At 36.0% G+C, this 24,416-nt stretch overlaps 3 protein-coding genes across 7 annotated transcripts in view; 2 read left to right on the forward strand and 1 right to left on the reverse strand.

Annotated features, from left to right (window-relative positions):
* Positions 1 to 534: 534 nt before the first annotated feature.
* On the forward strand, positions 535 to 4,936 carry LOC146169225 (uncharacterized). Its single transcript, XM_083383283.1, has 4 exons — positions 535 to 674; positions 2,924 to 3,107; positions 3,415 to 3,545; positions 4,193 to 4,936. The coding sequence occupies exons 1-4, from the start codon at positions 632 to 634 to the stop codon at positions 4,792 to 4,794; spliced, it is 960 nt and encodes a 319-aa protein (XP_083239409.1). The 5' UTR covers positions 535 to 631; the 3' UTR covers positions 4,795 to 4,936.
* On the reverse strand, positions 4,913 to 23,215 carry LOC146169226 (potassium/sodium hyperpolarization-activated cyclic nucleotide-gated channel 2-like). Of its 3 annotated transcripts, none has more exons than XM_083383281.1 (18): positions 23,153 to 23,215; positions 19,903 to 20,011; positions 19,382 to 19,505; positions 19,041 to 19,192; positions 15,181 to 17,464; positions 14,586 to 14,664; positions 14,201 to 14,331; positions 13,912 to 13,984; positions 13,693 to 13,838; positions 13,210 to 13,359; positions 12,654 to 12,806; positions 12,028 to 12,157; positions 11,480 to 11,615; positions 10,764 to 10,924; positions 7,434 to 7,514; positions 7,162 to 7,341; positions 5,731 to 5,949; positions 4,913 to 5,096 (listed from the first exon to the last, which is right to left on the reverse strand). In XM_083383281.1, exons 5-18 carry the CDS (start codon positions 15,240 to 15,242, stop codon positions 4,980 to 4,982), a joined length of 1,818 nt encoding a protein of 605 aa, XP_083239407.1. In that variant the 5' UTR covers positions 15,243 to 17,464; positions 19,041 to 19,192; positions 19,382 to 19,505; positions 19,903 to 20,011; positions 23,153 to 23,215; the 3' UTR covers positions 4,913 to 4,979. The 3 variants fall into 3 exon arrangements, with proteins under 3 accessions (XP_083239407.1, XP_083239406.1, XP_083239405.1); XM_083383280.1 differs by having other exon boundaries at positions 19,382 to 19,508; XM_083383279.1 differs by lacking the exon at positions 23,153 to 23,215 and adding an exon at positions 20,709 to 20,767 and having other exon boundaries at positions 19,382 to 19,508.
* LOC146169227 (uncharacterized) overlaps positions 14,571 to 24,416 on the forward strand; it is a 112,733-nt gene continuing 102,887 nt past the window's right edge. Inside the window, exons 1-16 of one of the 3 annotated variants that reach the window (XM_083383276.1) lie at positions 14,571 to 14,705; positions 15,357 to 15,552; positions 16,021 to 16,121; positions 16,378 to 16,513; positions 17,382 to 17,489; positions 17,731 to 17,884; positions 18,146 to 18,568; positions 18,826 to 18,893; positions 19,071 to 19,200; positions 19,406 to 19,526; positions 19,883 to 20,017; positions 20,222 to 20,328; positions 20,737 to 20,910; positions 21,080 to 21,311; positions 22,479 to 22,643; positions 22,913 to 23,033. In XM_083383276.1, coding sequence (XP_083239402.1) covers positions 16,058 to 16,121; positions 16,378 to 16,513; positions 17,382 to 17,489; positions 17,731 to 17,884; positions 18,146 to 18,568; positions 18,826 to 18,893; positions 19,071 to 19,200; positions 19,406 to 19,526; positions 19,883 to 20,017; positions 20,222 to 20,328; positions 20,737 to 20,910; positions 21,080 to 21,311; positions 22,479 to 22,643; positions 22,913 to 23,033 — 2,138 coding nt within the window. In that variant the 5' untranslated portion in view covers positions 14,571 to 14,705; positions 15,357 to 15,552; positions 16,021 to 16,057. Of the gene's footprint in view, positions 14,706 to 15,356; positions 15,553 to 16,020; positions 16,122 to 16,377; positions 16,514 to 17,381; positions 17,490 to 17,730; positions 17,885 to 18,145; positions 18,569 to 18,825; positions 18,894 to 19,070; positions 19,201 to 19,405; positions 19,527 to 19,882; positions 20,018 to 20,221; positions 20,329 to 20,736; positions 20,911 to 21,079; positions 21,312 to 22,478; positions 22,644 to 22,912; positions 23,034 to 24,416 lie in introns of those variants that run through there. The other 2 variants (XM_083383277.1, XM_083383278.1) reach the window with 2 other exon arrangements.

Raw genomic sequence — 24,416 nt, forward strand, 5'->3', positions numbered from 1 at the left:
TATTTCCTTAACCTTGCTAGAACAAAGTGACCTATGTGTGAACAGAAACCCACGAGATGTTCGAATACAAAAAAAATGTGTAATGCTTCGATATTTTGAATACTATATTTTAAACCACCAAATAAAATCAAAACTACTAAGGGGGATCACAAATACTACCTGTCAAAAATAAGCCAGAAGTCCATACACGTTTTGTATAAGTCCAGACGTTTTTTGTTCGACTAAAAACAAATATCGATTTGACGAGCCAGAAACGAGCGCAAGCGTTAAAACAACGCGTTTTTTATCTGCGGCGGATCTTCTGATAAGGCCCAAGTTACTGGCTGGAAGTGTAAATAGTCGGACGTTGCGCCAGCGGTTATATTCGTGGCCTTTTCAACCTGGGTGGTATTGGTAGTGCATAAGCGAGCCATCTCGACCGGATAAACAAGGTGGCTGCGGTGTTGGACTGGTGTTTTGTATCGCTTTAGCTAACGAGATAGTGGCTTAGAGGCGACCGGCCCGCTGCATTATGCACCTGTTGGTTGACTAAGCTGCGCTTCGCCAATCATTTTGTAGTTAAGCTTGCACGGAGACAGCTCCAGATATCGTAAATTGCTTTTTGCTTGCTTGCACCCGATTTTGATTTGTAATGGAGGACCCAACAACCGTAAAAGATAAAAGTCAGGACAAAGGTAAGCGAAAATTAAATGTAACAGTTTAAGAGTACGTTGGATAAATAAATTTTTCAGTCAATTGTAAAAGTTTCTGGCAGATTTTATACAAACGATGGAAAAATAATATCGTATAGGTCAATCGTAAAGGTTTGTTAATTTTATAAATTAATTGTAAGTCAATTGTAAAGGTTTTTGGCAGATTTTATACAAATGTTGGAAAAATAACTGTTTATAGGAATAGTAAAGGTTTGGTAATTTTATAATAATTTTATTATAGTTTACAAAAACAAAATAGATTCCTACGTTCCATATATGTCCATATGTAGATAATTTATTTTTAACTTCGTTAGTGTGAAAATTTAATTCAATCTATATAGCATCTTGTAAAACCGCAACAGGTGTGTCGCGGCAGAGACCTTCTCGGAGGTGTGCTGTTTGCGTTTTAAGGCTGCTTTTTAATAACAATTAAAGTAACGCGAAAAATGTACATCTCATCAAGGGATGGTATTGTGCACTGATGTAATAAGCCAAGTGTAATTTCATGAATAAAATTTAAAACTTTTTAACACGTACGATAACTTCTATAGACAGAAATCAAATATAAAAATAGTTTTTTTGTCTGACTGAACAACCAAGAACTAACAGGGGTATAAACATTAAACATGCAACAATTTTTTTGAAAACTTTTTATCAAAATAGAAAGGTGGATTAATCATACGCTGAAAACCGCCATAAAAACATTGTATATATATCAGCGTGGTCCAACTTTTTTTCATAATTTTTTTTTTTATCTTGCGGGCCAATGTTTTTAAATGGCGATTCTTAGGCTTATTGCTGGCAAATTATACATAGCCCATGGCAGTGGTACTTGACCTTTTTTCAGCCGCGCTCCACTTTGGTAATTTTCATCTGCCTTTCGCCCCCCTACGAAAAGCAATTCGGCATTTTTTATGAAATATCATTAAGACAACTTGGAAATGGTAAATTAGTCAGTTGCGCGAAGCGCGAAAAAAATTGAGTTTAATTGGTTGAATTGGCGCTAAACTATAAATTAAGGAGGCTTTTCGCATTAGGCACATAACAAATTGCTCGTGCTCGACACATTGATTGAAACAGTACGTTATCTTGTTTGAAAAGATGTGACGACACACCATACAACGGCCATATTGCGAAAACATTATAGATTCGCGCAAAAAAGTTTGAGTCCTTCTGTTGCAAGCCTGTTGTCATATAAAAAATATGGATAAAAATTAGTTTGAACGGGGAATGACTTTTATCATTTATCTATAAGTTAGAAAAATTGTAATAGGGCCGTTATACATTCGATGATATAAAAACATGCAATGGCACTGAAAGAGACTTTGGGCTAAAACATAGTCAAGAAAAGTAGAAAAACAAGATTTGCGCGAAGCGCAAACTTTTTTTGCAGTCGCCATGTTAAACATGGCAAAAACAGAGTTTGTAACCTTCAGCGCTGTAGGAATAGTGTGCAACCCAAACGAAACCATTAAAATCATTGCATAAATTTAAATACTAACTTGGAGCTCGCGCCCCCCTAGGGGGGCGCGCCCACCAGGTTAAGAACCGCTGGCCTATGGCATAGATACTAACTTTGAAATCTACACCTTTGTTCAATCACAAAGGATCATTTACGAGGTTTTTTGTCCATTACAATAACAAAGAAACGAAAATTGAAGTGATATTGCTAGATTGCAGTAAAGCTGACGACCAGTTCGCGGGCCAAGAAAATGGAACTCGCGGGACAACTTTGGCCCGCGGGCCTGCAGTTCGACCACACTGATATATATTATTGAAATTTTGTGATTGTACAATTAGTCTTGGAAGCTGTTTGGAAACTAAATTATGTAAAAAAATTACATAGCACCAATGTCAGGTTTAATTTTTCGAATGCTATTAAAAGTCGTCTGTTCTCCTATCAAATATTTCGAGGGGGTAAAATTATCAGGACTTTGCCAGGCTTGAGAAAGTTTAGAATATCTGCAAAGCCGCAAAATTAAAACATAAAGGAATGGAATACGTAAAGCTTGGGGCCGCAATCGCTTCTTTTTCTTTTGGCTTCCTATAGGATCTTTGCTGATATTGTCTATTGTCGAACGACATATATTTTGAAGATGTACCGCCGAATTGGTTTAGGTCTGTTGGTGTGCCGTATGTCGAAAAATGTTGCGGAGCACTGGTGTAACCAACAAACTTGGCCATCCCAAAGAGAATACTCACCAATATGTTTGCATCTTTCGTTGTTACAGAACCGCCTCTTTCCGACGAGGTTAGCCCGAATCCTGTTGAAGACGAATTTCGATTGGTTGCCGACGAAATGACAAAATGGAAAGACGTTACGGATCGAAGACCACCGTACTCTTACATAGCCCTTATTGCGATGGCCATTTACAGCAGTTCGCAGAAAAAGCAAACGCTGAATGGAATTTACAAGTAAATCATAACTCCACTACCACTTGCTTACGTAAATTGGAGTCCTGCTTATTTTTTAGATTAGAGTGTAGATTTAAATATATAACAGGAATCAATATAGCAGTAAAACTCGACCTAAAATGGTAAAGGTAATAGATTGTAATTGTCTTCTATTTTTTGGTAAAAATATTTCTTTGTTCAAAAACCCTACCCTAATTTGTCTTGTCTTCTATTTATTATTTTTTTAAGTTTAATGTGTGACTTCTTATCACCGAAAACTACTCAGTTGTGATTTCGTTAGCTTGAAGCTCTTTCTTTGTTCATTTAGGTTCATCTGTGATCAATTTCCCTACTATCGCGCCAAGCAAAAGGCTTGGCAGAACTCAATACGTCACAATCTTTCGCTGAACTCATGTTTCGTAAAAGTTCCCAGGTCGCCTGATGATCCCCCGGGCAAAGGTGACACGAGTAAAACTGAACTTCGATCAACTTAGACTTAATATTGCGTTTGGAAGTATTTTCAATTAAAAGACGTGTGTGTGTGTGTGTGTGTGTGTGTGTGTGTGTGTGTGTGTGTGTGTGTGTGTGTGTGTGTGTGTGTGTGTGTGTGTGTGTGTGTGTGTGTGTGTGTGTGTGTGTGTGTGTGTGTGTGTGTGTGTGTGTGTGTGTGTTTTGTGTGTGTGTATGTGTGTGTGTGTGGTGTGTGTGTGTGTGTGTGCGTGTATGTGTGTGTGTATGTTTGTGCGTGCGTGGTTGTAGAAGCGCTTGTATCTCGAAATTCTTATTTAAATTAGGGTAGCAGAGCAACAGTAAAATCACAGATTATATCAAATACCTATAGATATTCCTTCCTTTATATCTCAAAAATCATAGGATTCTTGCTGGAAATGTAAAAAATTAATGTCGTTTTACTCAAGAAACGTGAAGCATGCATGCTCGAATTTACACGCCTGTAGCGAATCCTGGCACCAAAAACATACTAACGAAATGTGATGATGGAAAACTAAATTGCCTATTTAAAAAAATGCCACTTCGTCAAGCTGATTAATATTAAAGGGATAAATGAATATTTGAATCACAGTGAAAGACGTAATTTCAATAAACAGGTAATTTCTGGAAGTTCGCCAAGGATTCGGAAAGTATGTTCGCCCTCTTCGAAAACTGCAAGGAGCACCGGCCTCGAAAAAGCCACAAAACTTCGCAAACAAACAGCTTTTCAGACGATTGTAAGGCGTTGGTAAATGGTAGGCCTGATTCGCCAAAAGCCAATTCAACTTCCCAAATAATTTCGGGCTCCCAGGAGAGCACACTAAAAAGACCACGGACCGATTTCTCCATAGAGAGCATATTAAGGAAAACAAGGAGGTCTACAAAATGCGAAACAACCTGTAAATTTGATCCAACACCAATGCCGGCGATGCACAACGTACCGTACGGACAAATGACCTTCGCTGCGCAAAACAATTCAGCAGTTTGTTGTAGGCCTGGCTTGCAAACCTTCAACGCGGCACGAGATGTTTCATTTTCGTCTTTCCCGCAACATACGCCATTCCATTCGTCCTATTTCTCTCCAAGTCTCGGACACGAATGGACAATCTCAGCACGATCTTTTGAGAAATGGAAATATCAACATTATTACCCACCCTTTCCAAGCAGTATATTTCCACAGCACTTGTGCTCCAATCGTTTATGTTTCGCGTTGCGGTAGTAATTTTTGTTTACGAATATATTTCCATTTCACTCATAAAGCGCTATTTGTATGAAAGCTCTCCCATTTCTATAATCTGCATTCTCATTTCTATTAAAAGTTCTTATAAAGGTTTGTTAGATTAAACTATTTATTTTATCATTTATTAGTCAGTTCAAAAGCTTTAAAAAAAGTATTTTGAGGAGCTACACATTTTGTTTGGATTCGAAACGCTTGATAAAATCATACTGTGAAGAACGCTCTTGTAGTTTGGAAAATCGTGTTTCTATTCGATGTTTGTCATCCGGGTGTCGGTCAGCAACCTGTGTGAAAAACAACAATTGATAATAATTCAAGTTCCTGGTTTTCATACAGTTTGGTGATGAAATATGTTTGACTGTCAACTCAATAATTTCATGAGGTAAAAAGGCTGGATCATTTTTTTGAACCTGGGGTTCTATATTTTTGTTATTTGCCACCAATGATTAAAACCAAAAGGGACTTTTAAAATATCATAATGAAAATATGCACCTGGTAAAGACATGTGAAATCTTTTTTATCCAACCCGTGTTTTTTTAGACATGTTTTTAAAGTGAAGGGTTGTTGTATAAGTTTCAAAAGATTGCGCTGAAGAAAATAAGATAATCTTTTTAGGCCACTTCGTTACGCGATAGAAACTATATTCATGTCATTATTAGCCAGTGTGTCAAGCATATGCGTTTACACGTACTTGTGACTTCTAAACAACGTCTCTCTTCCTTCGACATTCAATGCCCGATCTTTTAACTCGCACGGTGTTAGGAAACTCGAATAACAATGCGCAACGCCTCGTTTAAACCATTAATTAAATATAAATACACGAGCACTGAAAAAGCGCTAGCTTATTTCTTGCGTTATTCTTAGTATAAGTATGGGATATGTGCGTATATGTAGCTGTACTGCTGAAACACCACGCACCCGTTTAAAGTCGGCTCGATGTAGCGTGTACATATGCACGTTGGTAATGGCGTTGACCGACGCGGCCCTGCGCAGACCCTGGTTGAGCAGGCAGGTCTCCCCGAAGTGCATTCCATCGCTTATTTCGCGCATGAAGCTGCCGTCCGACGCCGTGATGGTCAACTCGCCGCGGATTATGAAGAACATGTGGAAGGCGATCTCGGCCTCTTTGACCACCACCTGTGAGCGTACACCAAGATATAACGTGGGAAGAAAGTCGAAGCGCCTCTGAACCACTGAGACGTAAACTTTATCGGTGATTTAAAGATTGGCGCATGTATTTCCCTGTGGAATTTTTGCAACAACAAACTAACGAAGAATAAAGGGTGGGTAAAAATATTTATTTTTTACCAAATTACCAAAACCAATAAACAATATTCTTTGTTTTTATTTATATATTATTAGTCATAACAGGGTGGTCCAACTTCTTTTCATCGCGGGCCAAAAACAAGTTTTTTTTTTATCTTGCGGGCCAATGTTTTTAAATTGCGATTCTTATACTTATTGCTGGCAAATTATACATAGTCTATGGCAGTGGTTCTCACCCGCCGGTCCACGGACCGGTGCCGGTCCTCGTCAACTTTCCTGCCGGTCCGCAAATATATTGAAATTTGATATCTCAATTGCAAAATTCAACATGTTGAAATTTGGAACTTCGCCAGCTCCGTATATTTTGTAGCATTGTGACATAACATAGTGTTAATGGTATTCTTTGGACTTCATTATACGTCACAATGCTGCAAGTGTTGTGCCCAACAGTTTAAAAGTAGGCTATAACTCGTTTAGGTCTTAAACTTTAAGACCAGTTGTATATGGGTTTTAGTTGCATACTGTTGCGTAATTAAATTTGGGTTGATTTTGATTTTTGAAGGTCCACCGGTCCGCAAAATTTGTTTTGAAATTTTACCGGTTCGTATGCTAAAAAGGTTGAGAAACACTGGATCATGGCATATTTACTAACTTTATGGAATGTATAGCTTTGTTAAGTTACGGTAGTTATTAAATAATTTCAACACCAAAAAATTAAAAAAAATTGTGATATTGCCAGATTGAACCAAAGCTGACTATCAGTTTGCGGGCCGAAAAAGCTGAACTCGCGGGCCAACAGTTGGACCACGCTGAGTGATATTACCAAAAAAATTCACGTTACAAAAGGGTGGCATTACACTGTTTTGTTTACTGTCTGAAGTTTTAATTAATTCTATTTTAAAACTTTAATCAATGTTAAAAAAAAACCTAATTATATCTTGGCCTTTTAACATTCATTTTCGGGAGTATACAAAGAAGTTGCAATACTATAAACCAATAGCTTATCCTGCTTCATTATGTTCCACTAAAACAATCAAATAAAAAAGTCATTGCCTTAACGCATAAACACAAAAAAGGTCTCACCGCGTCTGGGGTGTAAACGGTAAAGGCTAAAACCTCGCCAAGGTCTGCCACAAAATCCTCTGAGACGTCATCAAAAAGCGGCACAGAGTGGATGAGATCGGATGTGTTGAAAAGGATTACTTCGCGGCGCAGAGCAGGACTTAGCTCCGATAGAATTTGTTTTTCGTCAAAGATCTTGCCCTGTTGGGATACATTATTGTTTTTTTCGGAAATTTGAGCAGCCAATTTGAGCATATCCATAATTGCATTAGGTTACACCATCAATTACTTACACCGTAGCGAACTTCGAAGTAGTCTAGTATAACTCTTCTCATCTTTAACGGAATTCTTCGAAAGGCAAGGTACTCTTGAATCTGGGCAAGAAATACAAATCATGTATTAGCACTGAAAAGAAGTTCTTCCGGTCTTTTCGGTTTATACTATTCCTGGTAACAACAGCGTATTCAAATTATTTACTAATATTGGATTTCTGGATCAAAATTCTCGATGTTTTCGTACTAAATTTTGGCGACACTATACATACTTAAACTGAAAAAGAATATTTTCATTATCACAACTTAATCAACAAGTTAGAAATATATTCTATCAAGGTTAAGCTGTTGACATCTGACATTGTTCAGCATGTAGGGCAGAGGGAGGGGGGGGCCCCCCCATGGAATTTTAAAATGCGATTATTAGTATTCTTTGTAAGCGTAATATGTATTACTTATGAAGGTTACAAATATTATACATTTTTCATGGTCCCCAGTGGCGTATTCAGGAGGATTGGGGGTTCTTACCCCCCTTTTTGTAAGTTATATCGTTTTTCGTTTTTTGTCACGGTTTAACAAACTGTTCGAAGCGGCGTGCTTTTTATGTAATTGGGTCACGCGTCTTAAGCTAATGCGAAACCAAATTCAGCGCAAAACGCTAATTTTCGTTTTTTGTTTGGTCGACCGTTAACGCAAGAGATTTTTTCTCTTTCGTTATTCGTTTAGGTTGAGCAAGTGTGTATTCGACAATCGACAACGCTAAGTCAAACTTTCTTTCTTTTTTTCTCGCTAAAAACGTCGAGTTAAGCGCAGTTAATATCCGATGTCGGTGTAAAATCGGCATTTGTTTAACTGCAGCAGATTCTTAAAATGAGGTATAATGGTGACTGTTGAGCGCGTTTCAAAGTCTCCATTTTTATGTAATGATAGTTAACGCAAAAATATGCTCTTCAGGCATATTCTAAGACCTCGTGTTAAGTGTGCAATTAACACAACTTATTTCCCCTCAAACGCAGCTTGTAATTTAGCTGACTTGGCACACAGCTCGGCGCAGATGTTGCGCTAATCGTGGCATAATAATACCCGGGAAAAACGATTTTCGTTGAGTATTGCTGGTGGCGAAGGCCGTGCTTGTATTTTAGCGAAAGCCCCGTACATGGACTTATAGGAAACTTCGCTGCTTATAGTTAAATGATGATTCTACCACAATTAATTACACATATTTCACGATGTTGATTGATTTTTTCGCCTGATGTTAAAGATTGCACACTAAGTGGTTTCGCACCTGGCGCCTGACAGGAGTGTCGACGACGCACGACGCACGACGCACGTGTTCGTTTTGCGTGTAAAGGTTCGCTTTTGCTAGACGTTAAACTGGCTGTTTCTGATTGGTGTTTTTATGACGTTGGCACAAATTGCGTTATACCTGTAAAACCACTTTATATTCCCAGACGTTGCATCGCTTCGCCGCCTGTCGTTGATCATTGTGACGTAATAACCCTATTGTGGTATATTATCGTGCGACCGGTTGACCTAAAGTAAAAGTAGCCTGGTGTTTTGATATGACTTTGTGGCAAGGCGTGGCGTGGTATTGGACAGCAGGGTTGCCACTTGCCAGATTGGCTTTTTTGACGCCAAATTATGCAAATTTGGCTCTTTTTAAACATGGTTGGCGTCAGAAAATTCGTGTATCTTTTTGGCTTTTTTTCTGGCTTTTTTGCAAAAGCTTGGTAAAACTAGTCAAATGACATAGGTCTAAACGTTTTTCTTCTAAAAACATTCGTTTTAAGATCTGTATAGGGCTAGGCCCTATCTTGCCTGATGTTTTAAATAATAAAATCGCTACTGTAGGTCTCCACTCTCCAGGCCGCAGTGTTTCTTAGCCCATGGGTCGCCAACCCGTTGGATTTGGTTGGTTCGCCTTTAGATTTTTTCAGATTGGCATTGGTTCTAAACTTCTAAGCAAAATATTTTACGCACTTGGGAAATTGAAAGCAATACAAATAAAATAGCTCGGCGCTGTTTTAGAATCCTACCACAATTATTAAATCAACGCACAATATTTGGGTTAGTGTGCTGGTTAGCGTTCGGGTTTGGGTAGGTTTAGGGCTTAGGCAATGTTTTTAAATTATTATATTTGGCCCACCCTCGCCCAAACACCAACCGACACCTTAACCTAAATATTGCGTGTTGCTAAATTGTTGCAACGCTGTGGTAGGATTCTAGACCAGCGCCAATAGCTCATACTTAAAATTTGAATCTTTACGTAAAGCATTGGTCGCTTAAACAGTTCAGTGAAGTGGATTAAAAAGCCCCGCTTGATGACTTTTGGCAGGCATCTCAAAAAGGTTTAGAAAAACGCGCTTTAGGGCAGGGCTGCGGAGTCGGAGTCAGACTCGGGACTCGAGGAGTCGGTTTGTTTTTGGTGGAGACGGACTCGGGACTTGAGTAAGACCTTCTAAAACTACCCGAGTCCCGAGTCCGACATGCGCATGCGCAGTAACAAATTTTAAAACCGATACGCCAAATGGAAATTGTAAGGGTGGAATACTATATGGTGGAATATTTTCCAACCATGTATTGTGAGTGAATAAATTATACCCCTATAGGTAGATTGCTGAATATCCAGGTTATTTTAGTTACGTAAATGGGTGAAACACAGGCTGTAGAGTCCGGGCCTCGACAAAATCGCACATTTGACCGGAGTCGGACTCGGGACTCGGACTCGGGTTTATTTTTTTGGCCGTAGTCGGACTCGGGAGTCGGACTCGGGGTATTTTTAACCAACTCCGCAGCCCTGCTTTAGGGTGAGCTCATCAAACCAAGTATTTTTCGATAGAAAGCATGAAGAAAATATTACTTCAGCCTAAAGATCGAAGGATAACTGAGCTTTTCAAAAGATAAAAATTTACATTTTGGTTGGTATGTTATGAACATTTATGTTTGTCATGTTGCCATACCACACAAGTTTGAACCTTAAAGGTTATTTATTTTCATACAATCAACTTATAGTGTTATTCAATAGCCTTTTATGGGTTTTGAACTTATTTAATTAACGTTTGGCTTTTTCTGGCTTTTTTTCATTCACGGTTTGGCTTTTTTTCAAAATTTTTATCTGGCAACCCTGATTTCGACATAAACTTTCCTAAGCTGAACATTTGCTGTTTTTGCTGTGCCAGTTTGGTTGAAAATTTAGGATCCCCTATTTGATTTTCTGGAAACGCCCCTGATTGTCCCTCCCCCTGGAATTTTTTGCGGGCGCCTCTGCTTTACCACATAAGTCTTTGCATCAGGGTTGCAAATCGTCTTTTAAAAACACATTAACAACATTATAGTAAACAATTTTCCCACCTGCGACACCCTTGCCTTGTACGCGTGCTTGACAGCGTCCATTTCCTCCATTAGGTTTATAGCGTTGCTGATGAAGATTCCAAACAAGACGGCGCCCGTAATCTGACTAAGCTGCGTTACCCAGAGGTCGATCAAACCGACTGGAATGACCACGCTGTAACCTGCGTTAGCGAAGGCCAGCATATAGCATCAGACAAATATAAAAAATAAAATACGATACAAACTCAAACTATAATTGTTATTGGCAAATCTTTTTTTTTAGTTTGGGAAGCATTTTATAAAATAGGGCTGGACAACTATATTTGACAGGGAGCCGCACGAGGAACAGAAATTGTCTTGTGTTGCCCGGTCAAAAAGTGTAATGAACCGAAATATACATAACATAACATGATATTATTTTTTTAAGAAAGCTGTTAATAGTAATTTTTTGATAAACTGGTAAAAGTAGGGAGAAGTAAAGTTGACTTACAAACATTATTTATTCAATTATCAAATATGTATTATGGCTTTACGGAAACAGGGACGTAAATAAATTGCTTGGCGGGACTGAGGTTGTTATAATAAGGTGGGCGAGTTTTATCTTCTCGAGGTTCTGATGAGTTAGTCTAAGCTCGTCTGGTTGCAGGTTTGTAATAAAGCCAATGCGATTAATTACTTTTCATCATCGTGAACGGGTAGAAAAAATCATATTACTGTAAAATACTACTCGTTCATACCTAGACAAAGCATTTGACTTGTGCTTTTAAAGAGCGACCATGAGTAGGCTTCCCACCAGGTGACGTTTGGATGGTGAAGACCCCTCATTGCAACCCAGGTGTCTTCAGGGTAATCAAAGAACATCGGGATCATGTACTGCATAACATATATGGGTAAAACCTTTAGCAAAAATCTTCAGTTTGAAATTGGCTTCAGTCTGAATTGAACAACCCAGAACGCGAATACTATCTCCCTTTGCATCTCCAAATTAAAATAGCAAAGTAAATCGTGTAAAAAAGATGTTGTTTTGCACATTTTTGTTTTACTTTTGGAAACTAATAAAATTACAATTAGTTTGTTGTATATGTTGTGTCTTTTGCGATGTTTCGACATGTCGTATACAAAACGAACTAAAATACCTATCGTATGTTGGAAGCTTTTACGTCTAACCATGCCTATCAAGAAATTTCTAAATATTTCACCTCACCGTTAGGTAGGCTATCCATTTGACTGGCCAACATTCGACGTTACATTTATTTAAAAAAAAAACAGGTGGTTTTAAACTTACTTGCAAGCACCCGTTCCAGTGGCAAGCCATGAAAATGATAAATATTAGGTAAGCAAGCCTAAGCAGCGAAACGGCCATGTCGTATTGCAAGTTAAATATTTCCTCCCAGTGATGCAGGCCGCGGACCAATCTGCGTGTAAAAAACATCGTTTTATACAACCGATGACAATTTAAAATAGAGTTTTTAACAAACCGATAAATAGACAAATGGTGTATGTGGATGTGCGAATAAATAGGATTTTTGTTCGTAGGGGCTTTTAAATTTTCTAAGATAAAGTCTAAAATTCCGTTTGATTTGCGAAAAGTGACAAACGTCTTGCCGCATTTAGCACAATAGAGTAGTAAGCAAGCAGGCTAACTTTTCGTTATTATAATATTTTTGCGCATCTAGCCACCCAAAAATTTCCTTTAAAGAAAACTAAACTACTCGGTAAATAAAAAAACCCTGTAGTAAAAGTATTTACATCGCTTAACATGACAAAACCAAGCGGGGCATAGCCTTGTGTCGAAATAAAAAAAAACTTATAACTCTGAAAAGCGTTTTTTTTAAGTTTTTTTTTATTTGGACAAAAGAATATGTCCCGCTTAGTAGTGTCAACTGTACAAAACAAAAAACAAAACTTTACCGTGGTAATCGAGCAACTCTAAAAAGCGAAACCACCTTAACACTTCTCAGCGACCGCACCGCCTTGGCCGTGTTGTCCTGGTACAACATGGAAAGGAAGAAATCGAACGGAAAAGCGGCTATGAAGTCCGTGATAAACCACGAACATAGATATCTACAAAAAACAAATGGATTTAAACAGGGAAGCCCAACACACTGCATATATTGCGTTGGCTGAAATTACCCTAAACTGGACTAGCACTTTTAAATTGGGCTACCTAGCATGTGGCACGTTAGTTGGGCTACCTAGCATGTGGCACGTTAGTTGTTAAAATGTATTTCTAAAAATTAACAAAAAGCGTTCTGCAAACCGACATATGTAATTTTAAAAATCTAATTTGTAAGATAAAAATAACCACAGGATTATAGTCTACTTGGATGACGGCAACCTTCGTTATAAACACGCCATAAGTTTTTTCATTTTGTGTTATCGATTTCGGTCTTTATTATGAGAAATCACTCCTATAAATCTCATGTTAAGAGAATAAAGTATACAAAAGTCGTATAATATAAGGTACTTCTTTGCTATTTTTCTTGGATTTAACACGATGGTAGTGTTGTCTTTTCCGTGTGTAGGTATCCCGGTACGAAAGTTGAGAAGGATGTCTATCAGAAACCACATGTCCGAAACTACTTTGAATACTTGGTTGGCAACATGCGGTTTGGGTCTGTTTGAAAAGAATCAATTTGTCTATTTTTATTTGGTAGGTTGGCTTAGGTATACATTTAACTTACGTTTAGGTAACATTTAAATAAAAAACGACGATTAGCATATTGAGAAAAATTTGACTGTCTTATATAAAAAACTTGTCGCCAATAAAAATACAAAACCACTTGCTATTCAACGTTAACCCGATAAAACAGTTTACCATCAGAATCAATTAGTTTACAAAGGCTTGATTATGTCATTTAAGTGTTGCCATAAGTTGTTGCAAACTAAATTAATCATGCAAGTTGGGTAATTTACAAGAATACGATCGAATGCCGCTTTTATAGCTTACCCCGAAAAGGCGAGGTCCATCGGAATGACGATAATGTTGATTACGATAAGGATGGCCGACAGTAAGTCCCAAGTAAAGCGGAAGTTACTGAACGGATGGATGATAAATCGCCCGGCTTCGAGTAATTTCAGGTGCTCGTCTTGCACCTAAAAATAATGCAAAATTTACTTTGCGCAACGAATCACAGTTACGTCTTATGTTTACTACACCAACACTAACCGCTTTTTCGCTTCCATAAAGCTTTCGCGACCACTTGGTCAAAGGAACTGCCAGGGTCATGTCGTTCACCACACTGTTCAAATAAAAGTTCCTGATTAACCGAACGAAAAAAGTAAAATCAATATTTTTTTTACGAAACCAAATTCTGCAATTCGTCCAGAGCAAGAAATGTTAGCCTACCCAAAATTTCACAATCCCAAGTGCTTGACTTACAACCAAATAAAAGAAAAAAAGGCCTATTAGTACATATTTTGGGGTTGTGTAATACCGGCTTTAAAAACATTTTCACCTTTTAGTGCTTGCGATAGAACGAGTCACCCGGGCGCTAATACTCCGCGTGGGGCGCAAGAGAGCAGTGTCGGATCTAGAATGTCGTTTCTTTGCTAGGTTTGAGCCGCGGACATTGTTAGTTAGTCGCTCCTATTACATCACAGACAAAAAAGAATTTTATTAAATGTAACGAAATTTGTAAACAGAATGTTTGCTAAACCACAGTAATTTTGTGGGAAATCCAATTATATCCTATTAAAACTTTTAGTTTTATTGTATTTTACTCAAACTTTTTAAGAAATGAAAGCAATAAAAGAAAAATAACACCCATTCATTCAACTTTACAGTCACTTGTTGTTATAAACAAAATACTTCAATATTGCCAGTAGGTAAAAACGACTTACTTTTATGGTGTTAAGGCTCCTTCTGGGGAATTTCATCATTTCTGCAAAGCTGGACCGCCTTTGCTTCGTGAAAGTTAAACTGCGAAACATCGCAAAACATTACAGCTACACAATTAAGAGGTAGATGGACTCACGTATGCTAATCCGTTGCCAATCCTGTTTCGTACATTTTAGGTGCTTTTTCGTGAGCAAACGCATAATTATTAACCTAACAAAAGTAATGTTGAAAATTGAAATACGAATTTATGGAATAAATTTGTGATTTAGCGTAAATTAATGCTTATTTAGATGTTTATTTTTTGTATGCCCAACCTGTTTATAAATACTTTGACATATTTTATTGTTTTAAATCGAGTAGAAGTAGCCTATTTTGCTAATAGTCCCATAAATTATGATGTATTTTAAATCATTTTGCTGGAAAATGGTTAGTTAATTCGGAGCTGCTGTCAATATTATTTAAAAAGGCTTTTAGTTTTTTGACGATAAAATCAAAGGAGTAGTAAGCTATCTCTCCTCTGGCACTTGTAAATAAAAAATCAACAAAATCAACATCAAATAGTTATTTGCAATTCCGGGTAAAATACATTGCTCTAACCTTGTATCAGAAGTTGTGGGGACGGCTTCGATGCCATCGCATGAATGCAAGTCGTCGGACATCTCTCTTTTATGTGGTCTGACCTAAATTTCGCTTTGTTTCCGCGGTTTTATGCAGCGCAATAAAGTCAGCCGTCACATTTTGTTCAAAACCATCTCCTTTTTCCTTTTGCGTAGAAAAGTGAAACCAAGCATGAAATTTCCAGTGACAAAACAACTAACCATTCTTCCGTCGTAATGTGCGATTGTTTGTGTTGGACAGCTGATTTGAGTAAACATGCTTACAAAAACATGGAAGTTCCCAAATGTCCGACAGAGTGACGCATTTCTTTCAACGGAATCGAGAGATTGAAACCGATCGCACGTACGACTGGTCAGTTTGTGAATATGTCGAAGCACAACAACGGCGCACTTTGTATCGAAGCACACCACGCTGACAGCTCTCCATTTAAAAGCCGTTTCGCTTTCGCAAGATGGACTGGCGTCGGCTCACACGTTTTCGCTAACACATGGCGGTGAATTCAATTCGCCATATAGGCGGATATTCAAAGTGTTTTGTTTATTTAGTAGTTAGGGATGGCGAAATAGTTTTTGGGAAAAAGAGAAATACTGTGATATTATTGCGTGGAATGTACACTCTCCACACTATAGGAGAAAAAAGTGTGCCGCTGTGTTTTTTTTGTTTTAAAATCTATAAATGTTATTCATCATAACGTTTTGATTTTTAGTTTTTTTATTCATATCTAATTAAAAAATTGATTTATTTTAATGTCTTAATTACTATTAGTAGATATAGATCTACACATGCAGTAAAAACAAGGTATCGTAAATGTAATACCAGATTTGATGATGTCATTAAGGAACAGTAAACAAACATAATGGATATTCGTGTTCTTCTACAATTGATTCTTGCTACCATTGTATTTACATCAGCTGATTCACGTAAGTAATGGTTTAGTATACTGCTATGTATAGAATTTAATAAAAAATATCTTGTCATTGTAGTGCTCCCCACTAATTTAAAATACAATATTTCTATATCAATATTAAATATTACATTAGTGTTTACAACTTTTTACCAAACGGCACTTATAAATTAGGTATATATAGGCTAAGGTACTTTGTTTGCTTACTAAATTTTGTTGTAGCTTTCGTTTATGACCCCAACACTACTAAAAAAATTGTATGTGAAAAACAGAAAATTGCAGTTGCTGTGAAAACTGTACGACAACAACTGCTACATCAACAACAGCACCTGAAGTTTTGTTATTATCATGTGGATCAGGGGAATTTTACAACTCAACATTATGTCAAAAATGCCCCGTTGGCCATTTGTAAGTGCAAGTTTAAACAATAACACTTGATTTTAGTTTCTCTTATTTAGGAATTGCATGTGTAATTTTTTTAATTTACAGCTGTTGATAAAAATTTTGTGCACCTGTTAGACTTTTGTGCTTTAACTTTCTTCTTGTTTAAAATGTAAGGGAGTAAAAAACGTTCCCCTTAGACTTTCATTGAATGACACTTAGTGGTAAAACAGCTAGGAGACGAGGGTACTCAATGAGCCAGGCATATTCAACAAGTGACTTTTACTTGGTACCTAATTGGTGAGCGTTTCAAGGGCCATTGAGAGACACCGTTGCTTTTGTTAAAATGTTAGGTTAGATAGATACCACACCAGCATTAAAAATACACCCACATATACTTAACACTCACATGCACTCATACACATGCAAACTAGTTTAAATATTTATAAATGGTGTTTTATAATATTGATCCAGTAACCAATATTCGTAATTGCCAGAATAAAAATATATTGAAGAACTTTAGTTTATTTTCTGCTGGTTTTTAATGTATTCACTGTGTTCTTGCAATATATCAAAACAACCATTAAACAAATACTAAAATATCCCATAGAATTGATTTTCAAAATCAGGTAAATACCATTGAAAAGGCCTTTGTCATACATTTTCTTTCATTGTATTGTATTCCATTGTGGAGCAAATTACCCTTTGTTTGTTTGACAAAATTTTCTCCACTTTTATTGTGGTACATATATGTTACACATTGTTTTATTTTAAAAGTGACTCAGTATGTATATACCTTTTGTTATTTGTTCCAACCAAATGGAATCAGTTAACGCCATTGACTTGGATTTTCAATTAGTTTCTGGTTGTTGAGCAATATTAATTCTTGTTTAAGTTGTCCATCCTTCAATGCATCCACGCCATGTAACGATGGTTTCTATGCCAATGCAACTGGCCAATCGGAGTGTTCCCCTTGCCCTGCTGGTCATGAATGCAAAAAATTGTAAGCAGCTGGTTTAAAATTCTATATATATTATATTGCATTTTTTTATCTAATTTAAAAAAAGTTAGTTCATGTAGGCCTATTGCTTGGTTTAGTTATTTCCCTATATTTTTTATAAGCATTTTACATATTTAACTAAATTTTGAAAGCTAGTTTTTTAGAACAATCAATCCGTAAGAATAGAAACAATACAATTTATAATTAACAATTTTTTTGAAATATTAAATTTATTTTTTTGAAGAACAACAAGTGGGTCGATTAGTCCGGTGGCCTGTGATCCTGGATTTTATTCCAGACAGGGTGAAGCACAATGCACACCGTGCCCTTCTGGCTTCTATGCCAATGTTTCAATGTCGTCCAGTTGTAAACCATGTCCAATTGGCCATAAATGCCCAGTAAGTTTGACTGTTTTTTTAAATACAACAAAATTTAGCTGAAATATTAATACTGACATGTTTTTTTATTAAGTATCGTTGCTGCTCAGTTTGTAAACTTTTAAGGTCATTAAAACGCTGTAAAAATTTTTACATGTTGATTGTTAAAAAATATATAGTTTATGAATGCACATTGCACAATGTTCCTTTTTTGTACATTTTTATGTCTTCTAATGGGCAATGTATAGATTTTTTCCTGACATACAATTTGTTGCGTTTCAGTCTGCAGACACAAACCCAACGCCTTGTCCTGGGGGATACATTGCGCCACATGAGCGTTCAACCTCTTGTCTACCCTGCCTGTCAGGTTACTATAGCAACAACACTGACGGTGCCCAGGCATGTCAACCTTGTCCGGTCGGACACGAGTGCACAATAGAAGCCACCATAAACCCGGTCGCATGCCAGCCAGGTCACTTCGCAGGTTCTACTGCGAGTCATTGCATGAAATGCTCTGATGGTTTTTATGCTGCTACAAGTGCTGTCAGCGCATGTGTGCCCTGTCTGAGTGGGCACCAGTGTAGCAATGCTACGGTTTTGCCAATCCAATGCCAGCCTGGAACCTATGCACCTTCCATGTCACTTGTGTGTTATGCATGCCCGTCAGGCTTCTATGCTAATGATACAAGCCAGTCTGAATGTCAGGTATGTTTTCTGCATTAAGAGGTCACACTGTTGATAAACTAATTGAATTGTTGTCAAACTAATTTTTCTTTGCTAATGGTTGATGGAGATAATGGTGGCTGTTCAAGTGTTAGTTTAAAAAATTACGTCATTTTTCGGTGTTGATTGCTACTTTTTGATGATGAAGTGCATGCAAAATAACACTCTATTTTAATTGTACTGTTTTTGCACGCATTTTGTGTTTTTAACTTGTTGATTGTAAATTACTATATTTTTAGTTATGTCCTGCTGGTTTTGAATGTTCAAATCCAAGTGAACCCACAATATGTGCAGCCGGAAGTGTGAGGTAAATGCTTTAGTGTGGGAAATTATTCGGGCTTTAGGTCAGCTTTTTATTTTACTATTTTTTTTAATAAACACTAAACCAAAGATGCAGATATTCGATTGCCTTAATAGTTTGTATTATATCTTTAGCTTTATAAATTTTACTTACCTAATATTTCTAAACATTTGTGTATTCCAGTCTTGCCCGTGCCATCCACTGCACAAAATGCATTGATAATCTCACCTACAGCTCACAACCTGGACAATCCGCCTGCTTGGAATGTCCCTCTGGACACATCTGCTCAAATTCTTCACAGGAACCTACAAATGTACTATACTTAATAGGTTCCAAATAATGATATACGCAAAAATTAAAAAAATTAAACACTAAGGATGGCTCATTAGTTATTTTTTTAAATGATATATTTGCACTTAATTTTTATGTTAAACTTGTTATGTCTATGTTATGCTGTTAGAAAAACAACTTTCCAGACATATGTCCAACATTACTTGTTAAATGCACTTTTCCCTCAGGTGTGTCTGGCTGGTTGGTATTTGTGGAATGGCACTGTTTGTCACCAGTGTTCACCAGGATGGTTTTCCAACAGTGGTGCAAAGAGTTGCTCACCTTGTCCTGCTGGATCATATTGTCCAGGTTAGTATATATTTAACCTTTGTAGTGTTTTGCTCTTAAGTGCAAAATGTAGTACAAGTGAAGATTTAAAGTAACTAGTAGCAAGTTTAGACATATTATACTTTTTAGTGCCTTGATTTTTTTTAACTTCAGTTAAAATTATAATGGCAATTTTAGCACGAATCTTTGATTTTACAAGAGTATTTCCAACAAACTTTTTCCTTAACAAACTAATATGTAAGTGGTTTGAAAAAAATTGTGTTCATGTTTTGCTTGAACTAATATTTTTATGTAAAGGCCAATTTTCTTTTTTTGGTTTAAAATGTATCTTTACATGCAGAATTTAAATAGGTATTAACACATATATTGTCTTACAGAGTTTTCCAGTACCACTTACCTTGACTGTCTACCTGGAACTTTCAGCATTGAAGGCTCCTCCAACTGCACCCAATGTCCAGATGGAAGTTACCAAAATCAATCCAATTCAAACTCTTGTATCTCATGTCCTGTCGGTAAGGCAATAAAATATATGTAAGGTGTCAATGTAAACTGAAACACTTTATATATATTTCTGAAAGATTTTAAGAAATTATTTTATGTTTTATCTGTTTTAAAAAATAAACAGTTTTAAGATCTAAGAAGGTGTCAATGTACTTTTAAGTTCTAATAGACAATACCAAAACACAATCTAAAATAGCTTTGCTTCGTTTTGTTAGGCTTTCAATGCCCCCATCCTACTAATCTACCAATAGAGTGTAAAAATGGAAGTTATTCACCACAAGGTGCAACAAGCTGCACCAACTGCCCAGATGGAACCTATCAGGTTGTAGAATAAACTAAAGTCCAATTTTATATTATTTTTCTAAAAATGAAAACGATTTTTAACCTTATGCATATGTTTGCTTAGGTGTGCTGTTTTTTTGGGTGGAATATAACAGACTTCCAACATTAAGCATATATACTTGTTCTTTAAATAGTATTTGTTTTTATTAAACGTCGTTTTCATTTTTTTCAACATTAAGTATACTTCCAACATTAAGCATACTTTACCTTGAATTAGTATTTGTTTTTTTGTTTAAAAACATTTGTATTATTTTACTGTGAACACAAATAGGACTTTGATTCTTAATATCTAAAATATTCTATTCCAAATAAGTGGAATACTAGCTGAAACATGAATGCATGATTCATTCTGCTTATTACATTTAATAGCAGCAACACTTTGCTTTAGAATTTGAGTGGTCAAGAGAATTGTACAGAGTGTCCATCTGGTCATAGCTGTTCAGGACTTGGATCGAGTGAGCCAATTCCTTGCACAAATGGGACTTTTGCATTATCCGGGCTTTCCAATTGTGAAATTTGTCCAATGGGACACTATTCTGCTCCAAATGCATCAACTTGCCTGGTAGGGTTTATAAAAAATACTAGTTTATCAAAAATATTATATTGTAAAAAATCTGATAGATTACAGATCATTGCAAACTGCCAGACTATGTTTAAGATCTAACAACATTGTGTGAGCCAATTGGTATTTTTCAGTATTTAGTTAATTCTGCAATTTAATTTTTGTTTAGATATGCCCAGCGGGTCACTACTGCTCTCAACCTAATCTGGACCCGACACCCTGTCCTGAGGGAAATTTTGCTGCAAGCCAGGGCCTGACTGGATGTGTTCAATGTGCAGAAGGCAGTTACACCAGCAGCAATGGTTCCACAGAATGCCAAAACTGCCCTATAGGATATCAGTGCTCCTTCGGGTCGAGTTTTCCTGTTGCCTGTTGGGCTGGAACATATAGCGACATAGAAGGTACGCAAAGTAACAAAAAAATATAATTTTGTCAATTCCCAACTTGATTTAATTTTTGTGTTAAAAATTCATATTTGTATGTGATGTTGCATACAAGCATTTTGTTAAGTACATATATAATGTCTTCATCTTTAAAATTATTCATTGGCAAAAATTCACCTACTTTTTTGTGGAAATAAAATGTGTAGGAAAACATCATAATGTAATGTAAACAGCTTTATGAGCCTGGTATCCTTTATCCGCTGGGTGTTTGTTTTGCCTATTGTAAGTGATAGGGTTCACCATCAAGTACAATACCTAGAAATTTGATTTCAATTGACAGAGTGTATTGTGATATAAAGCTTTTAGTATTCATTGGCAATGCTGCTATGACTTATTTTTATTTTTTTGACATATATATTTATATTTCTTACCTATTTCTGTCCTTGTTAGTTAACAATTCCCAATTAAAAGGGTTTTAACTTTTATTTTTCCTTTCTAACAGCAATTTAGTAAACCAAACAAATATTTTACTCTAGCTTTTGTTTTCTTTTTTTTTTTTTAACAAATTGCTTGCTTTATTTAGACTTGTTTTTTAATTTAAATTCGAATATAAAAATAACTGATTTATTTGTCACAATTAGCTGTTTTAAAAATGTGCTCTAATTCTTGCATAAAAATAAGGAGTCTATAATAAATATCTGTTATTTGATTTGCCATTTTATAAAAGTTACCACAATTCTGTATATCATTTGTTTATTTTGCTTGTTTTTTGTTGTTTAAGATAAAAAAAATATTGTTTTGTTTTAATAAACAAAAATATTGTTTTGTTCTAATATCTTAAACACTACTTCACATTACTTTAAATAAATTTTTAACGGAAGAATTTAGTGTTATGCTACAATTTAATTTATATTATTATATATGATGTATGCATTGAATTTTACTAATGTTCTACCAGGTCTATGTTTTATATTTTATGACAAACTTATGTGCATATCCAAATAATAATAAAAAGTACAATACGTTATTTATTAATTTACTAAGCCTACTTGCATTAGTTTTACACTATAATTATGTGAATCTCACTGATTAAAAAAGTCATTGTACTAAGTTTTTAAAGAAAGCTGCGCACAATTCACAAAACAAATTTTTTTACCAAAATCTTCACTGTTAAATACGTATTAGGTTTGGGAGAATGCAAGCAGTGTGCCATCGGAACCTACAACACAGAGATGAATGAAACTCAATGCTACCCTTGTCCAGCAGGGTACAGTTGTGATCAAAGAAATGTTCCTCCTGACATTTGTCCAACAGGAACTGCCAGTGGCCTTGGAGTGCAAGCTTGTGTTGGTAAGTAATTTTAACCACACATTTAATCATATTTAAATTGCTGCTAACATTTAGTTTTGCAAAAAGTTTATTCCTTACTGTCAGATTTTCCACTATTATTTTAAATTAAATGTTCCTTGTTCGTTTTGCATTCATGCAGCATTTTGTCTTCACTCTTTGAACTATCTGTAATGGCCCACCTATTCTTGAACTAACATGTATACCTATTTTGCTAATTTTCTCTCATATATACAAGTTGGCATCTTATAAAGTTGTCTAATCTGTTTTAGGTTGTTCAACTGGTCATTATGCTAGCGTCAATGGAAGTGAAATATGCCAAGTTTGTCCTAAAGATCACACATGTGAATCTCCTAAAGTGGATCCTGTACCCTGCCCCCAAGGGCTTTTTAGGTAAGAAACGTATCTCAAAGTACATAGTTTACTGTTGTACCTAGTTTATATTTGCATACATACTTCCAACTGTCATTTAATCAATTCAACTTTTTTATTGCTCAATCCACCTTCCTTACCTGGAATATAGTGTTTTTCATTCTTTTTCCCCTCAAGTTTCACTGGTACCAGCTGCATATTTTTTTCAAGTTTGGTCAGCAATATGCTTTCGTCAGTTCATCTTTTTTTGGTTTCAACTGTCATACTGTCAGTGTAACTATTGCTTTTGAGGGCTTTGAATCCTCTTGTATTATTTTAAATTATAACCTTTCATATTCTCGGCCCTGTTTTGTAAAAAATCAGTCAACCGATTTCAATAGATCCAATAAAAAAAATATTGGGCTTCCATCAGGTGACACTGTAATTTGCTCAAGACAAATACCCCTTCAAACTCACATTGTCGAACAGCGAAAGTCTGTTTGCTGTGGTTAATCTTTAACTGACAAATCGGTTTAAACTATTCCTTCTTAGATAGATATGAGTAGAACAATTAAAGATGCTAGATCCATTTCATTACATTTCAAGTGCAGATGAGTTTAGGTCACTACTTTTGCCAAGAAGTGAGTAAGCAAAGGATGGCATTTTAGTTTTTATTGAATACAAGCAAATTAGGATAAGTGCTTGGGTATAATGTTATGTAAATACCTTAAGTACTCCTTATTTTCATCAATAAAAAACGCTGGGTTGAGTTATTTTATTCTAAACAAGTACAGGGTACATTTTAAACTGTGCCGTCAACCAACAAAGATATCTCCAGACAGTTTTAAAAATCTGATTTAAGAAAGGACAATGGTAGTTATGCCTTAAAATGGATTTTTATCAAAAATATCTTACCTGAGAAACTTACTGAAACGAGAATTTGCTTTTAGATCACTGAAAAGTAATGTAATGGCTACATGCCGATGCCGTTATTATAGTTACTTGAACTTCTAAGATTACTTTGGTATGAAAGTAGACTTTTACAAATAATTTACAAAATTGTTTTGGTAGTTGGTAAATCAAAATTACTTCAGAATTGTTTTTTTTGTGATTGATTGGCTAAAGAGATAACTTAGTTTTATTGTTATGGGAGAGTATGTCTGAAATAGGTTATAAACAGACTAAATTGATGCTTCTGTTCGACAGCATATGGAATATTTAAGCAGGTTTTGTATTTAGATTTAAAAAGATGTTTTTTTATTATATGCTTATTTTACATCATTTTAAGAAACGTTTTTTAAATGTCCTTACTCAAGTTGGAAACTTTGAGTCAAATTGAAAAAAGTCTTTGTTTACACCATGGTTGACTAAAGAATAATTTAACATTTCAACATTTCTCATAAGTTCACATTTTACAAACTAATA

The sequence above is a fragment of the Ascidiella aspersa genome, chromosome 1 (genome assembly GCF_963924565.1).
Source record: "Ascidiella aspersa chromosome 1, kaAscAspe10.2, whole genome shotgun sequence".
In the NCBI taxonomy this organism is placed as follows: Eukaryota; Metazoa; Chordata; class Ascidiacea; order Phlebobranchia; family Ascidiidae; genus Ascidiella; species Ascidiella aspersa.

Bases quoted from the DNA above. Each gene is read 5' to 3' on its own strand.
- LOC146169226 (XM_083383281.1), bottom strand. From the start codon at position 15,242: ATGTCCGACGACTTGCATTCATGCGATGGCATCGAAGCCGTCCCCACA. The intron at 7,342-7,433 runs GTAAGTAATTGA...GTATCCCAACAG, and splicing joins ACTTCGAAGTTCGCTACGGT to GGCAAGATCTTTGACGAAAA. The intron at 5,950-7,161 runs GTGAGACCTTTT...GTACGCTCACAG, and splicing joins CCGTTTACACCCCAGACGCG to GTGGTGGTCAAAGAGGCCGA.
- LOC146169225 (XM_083383283.1), top strand. From the start codon at position 632: ATGGAGGACCCAACAACCGTAAAAGATAAAAGTCAGGACAAAG. The intron at 675-2,923 runs GTAAGCGAAAAT...TCGTTGTTACAG, and splicing joins AGATAAAAGTCAGGACAAAG to AACCGCCTCTTTCCGACGAG. The intron at 3,546-4,192 runs GTGACACGAGTA...TTCAATAAACAG, and splicing joins TGATGATCCCCCGGGCAAAG to GTAATTTCTGGAAGTTCGCC.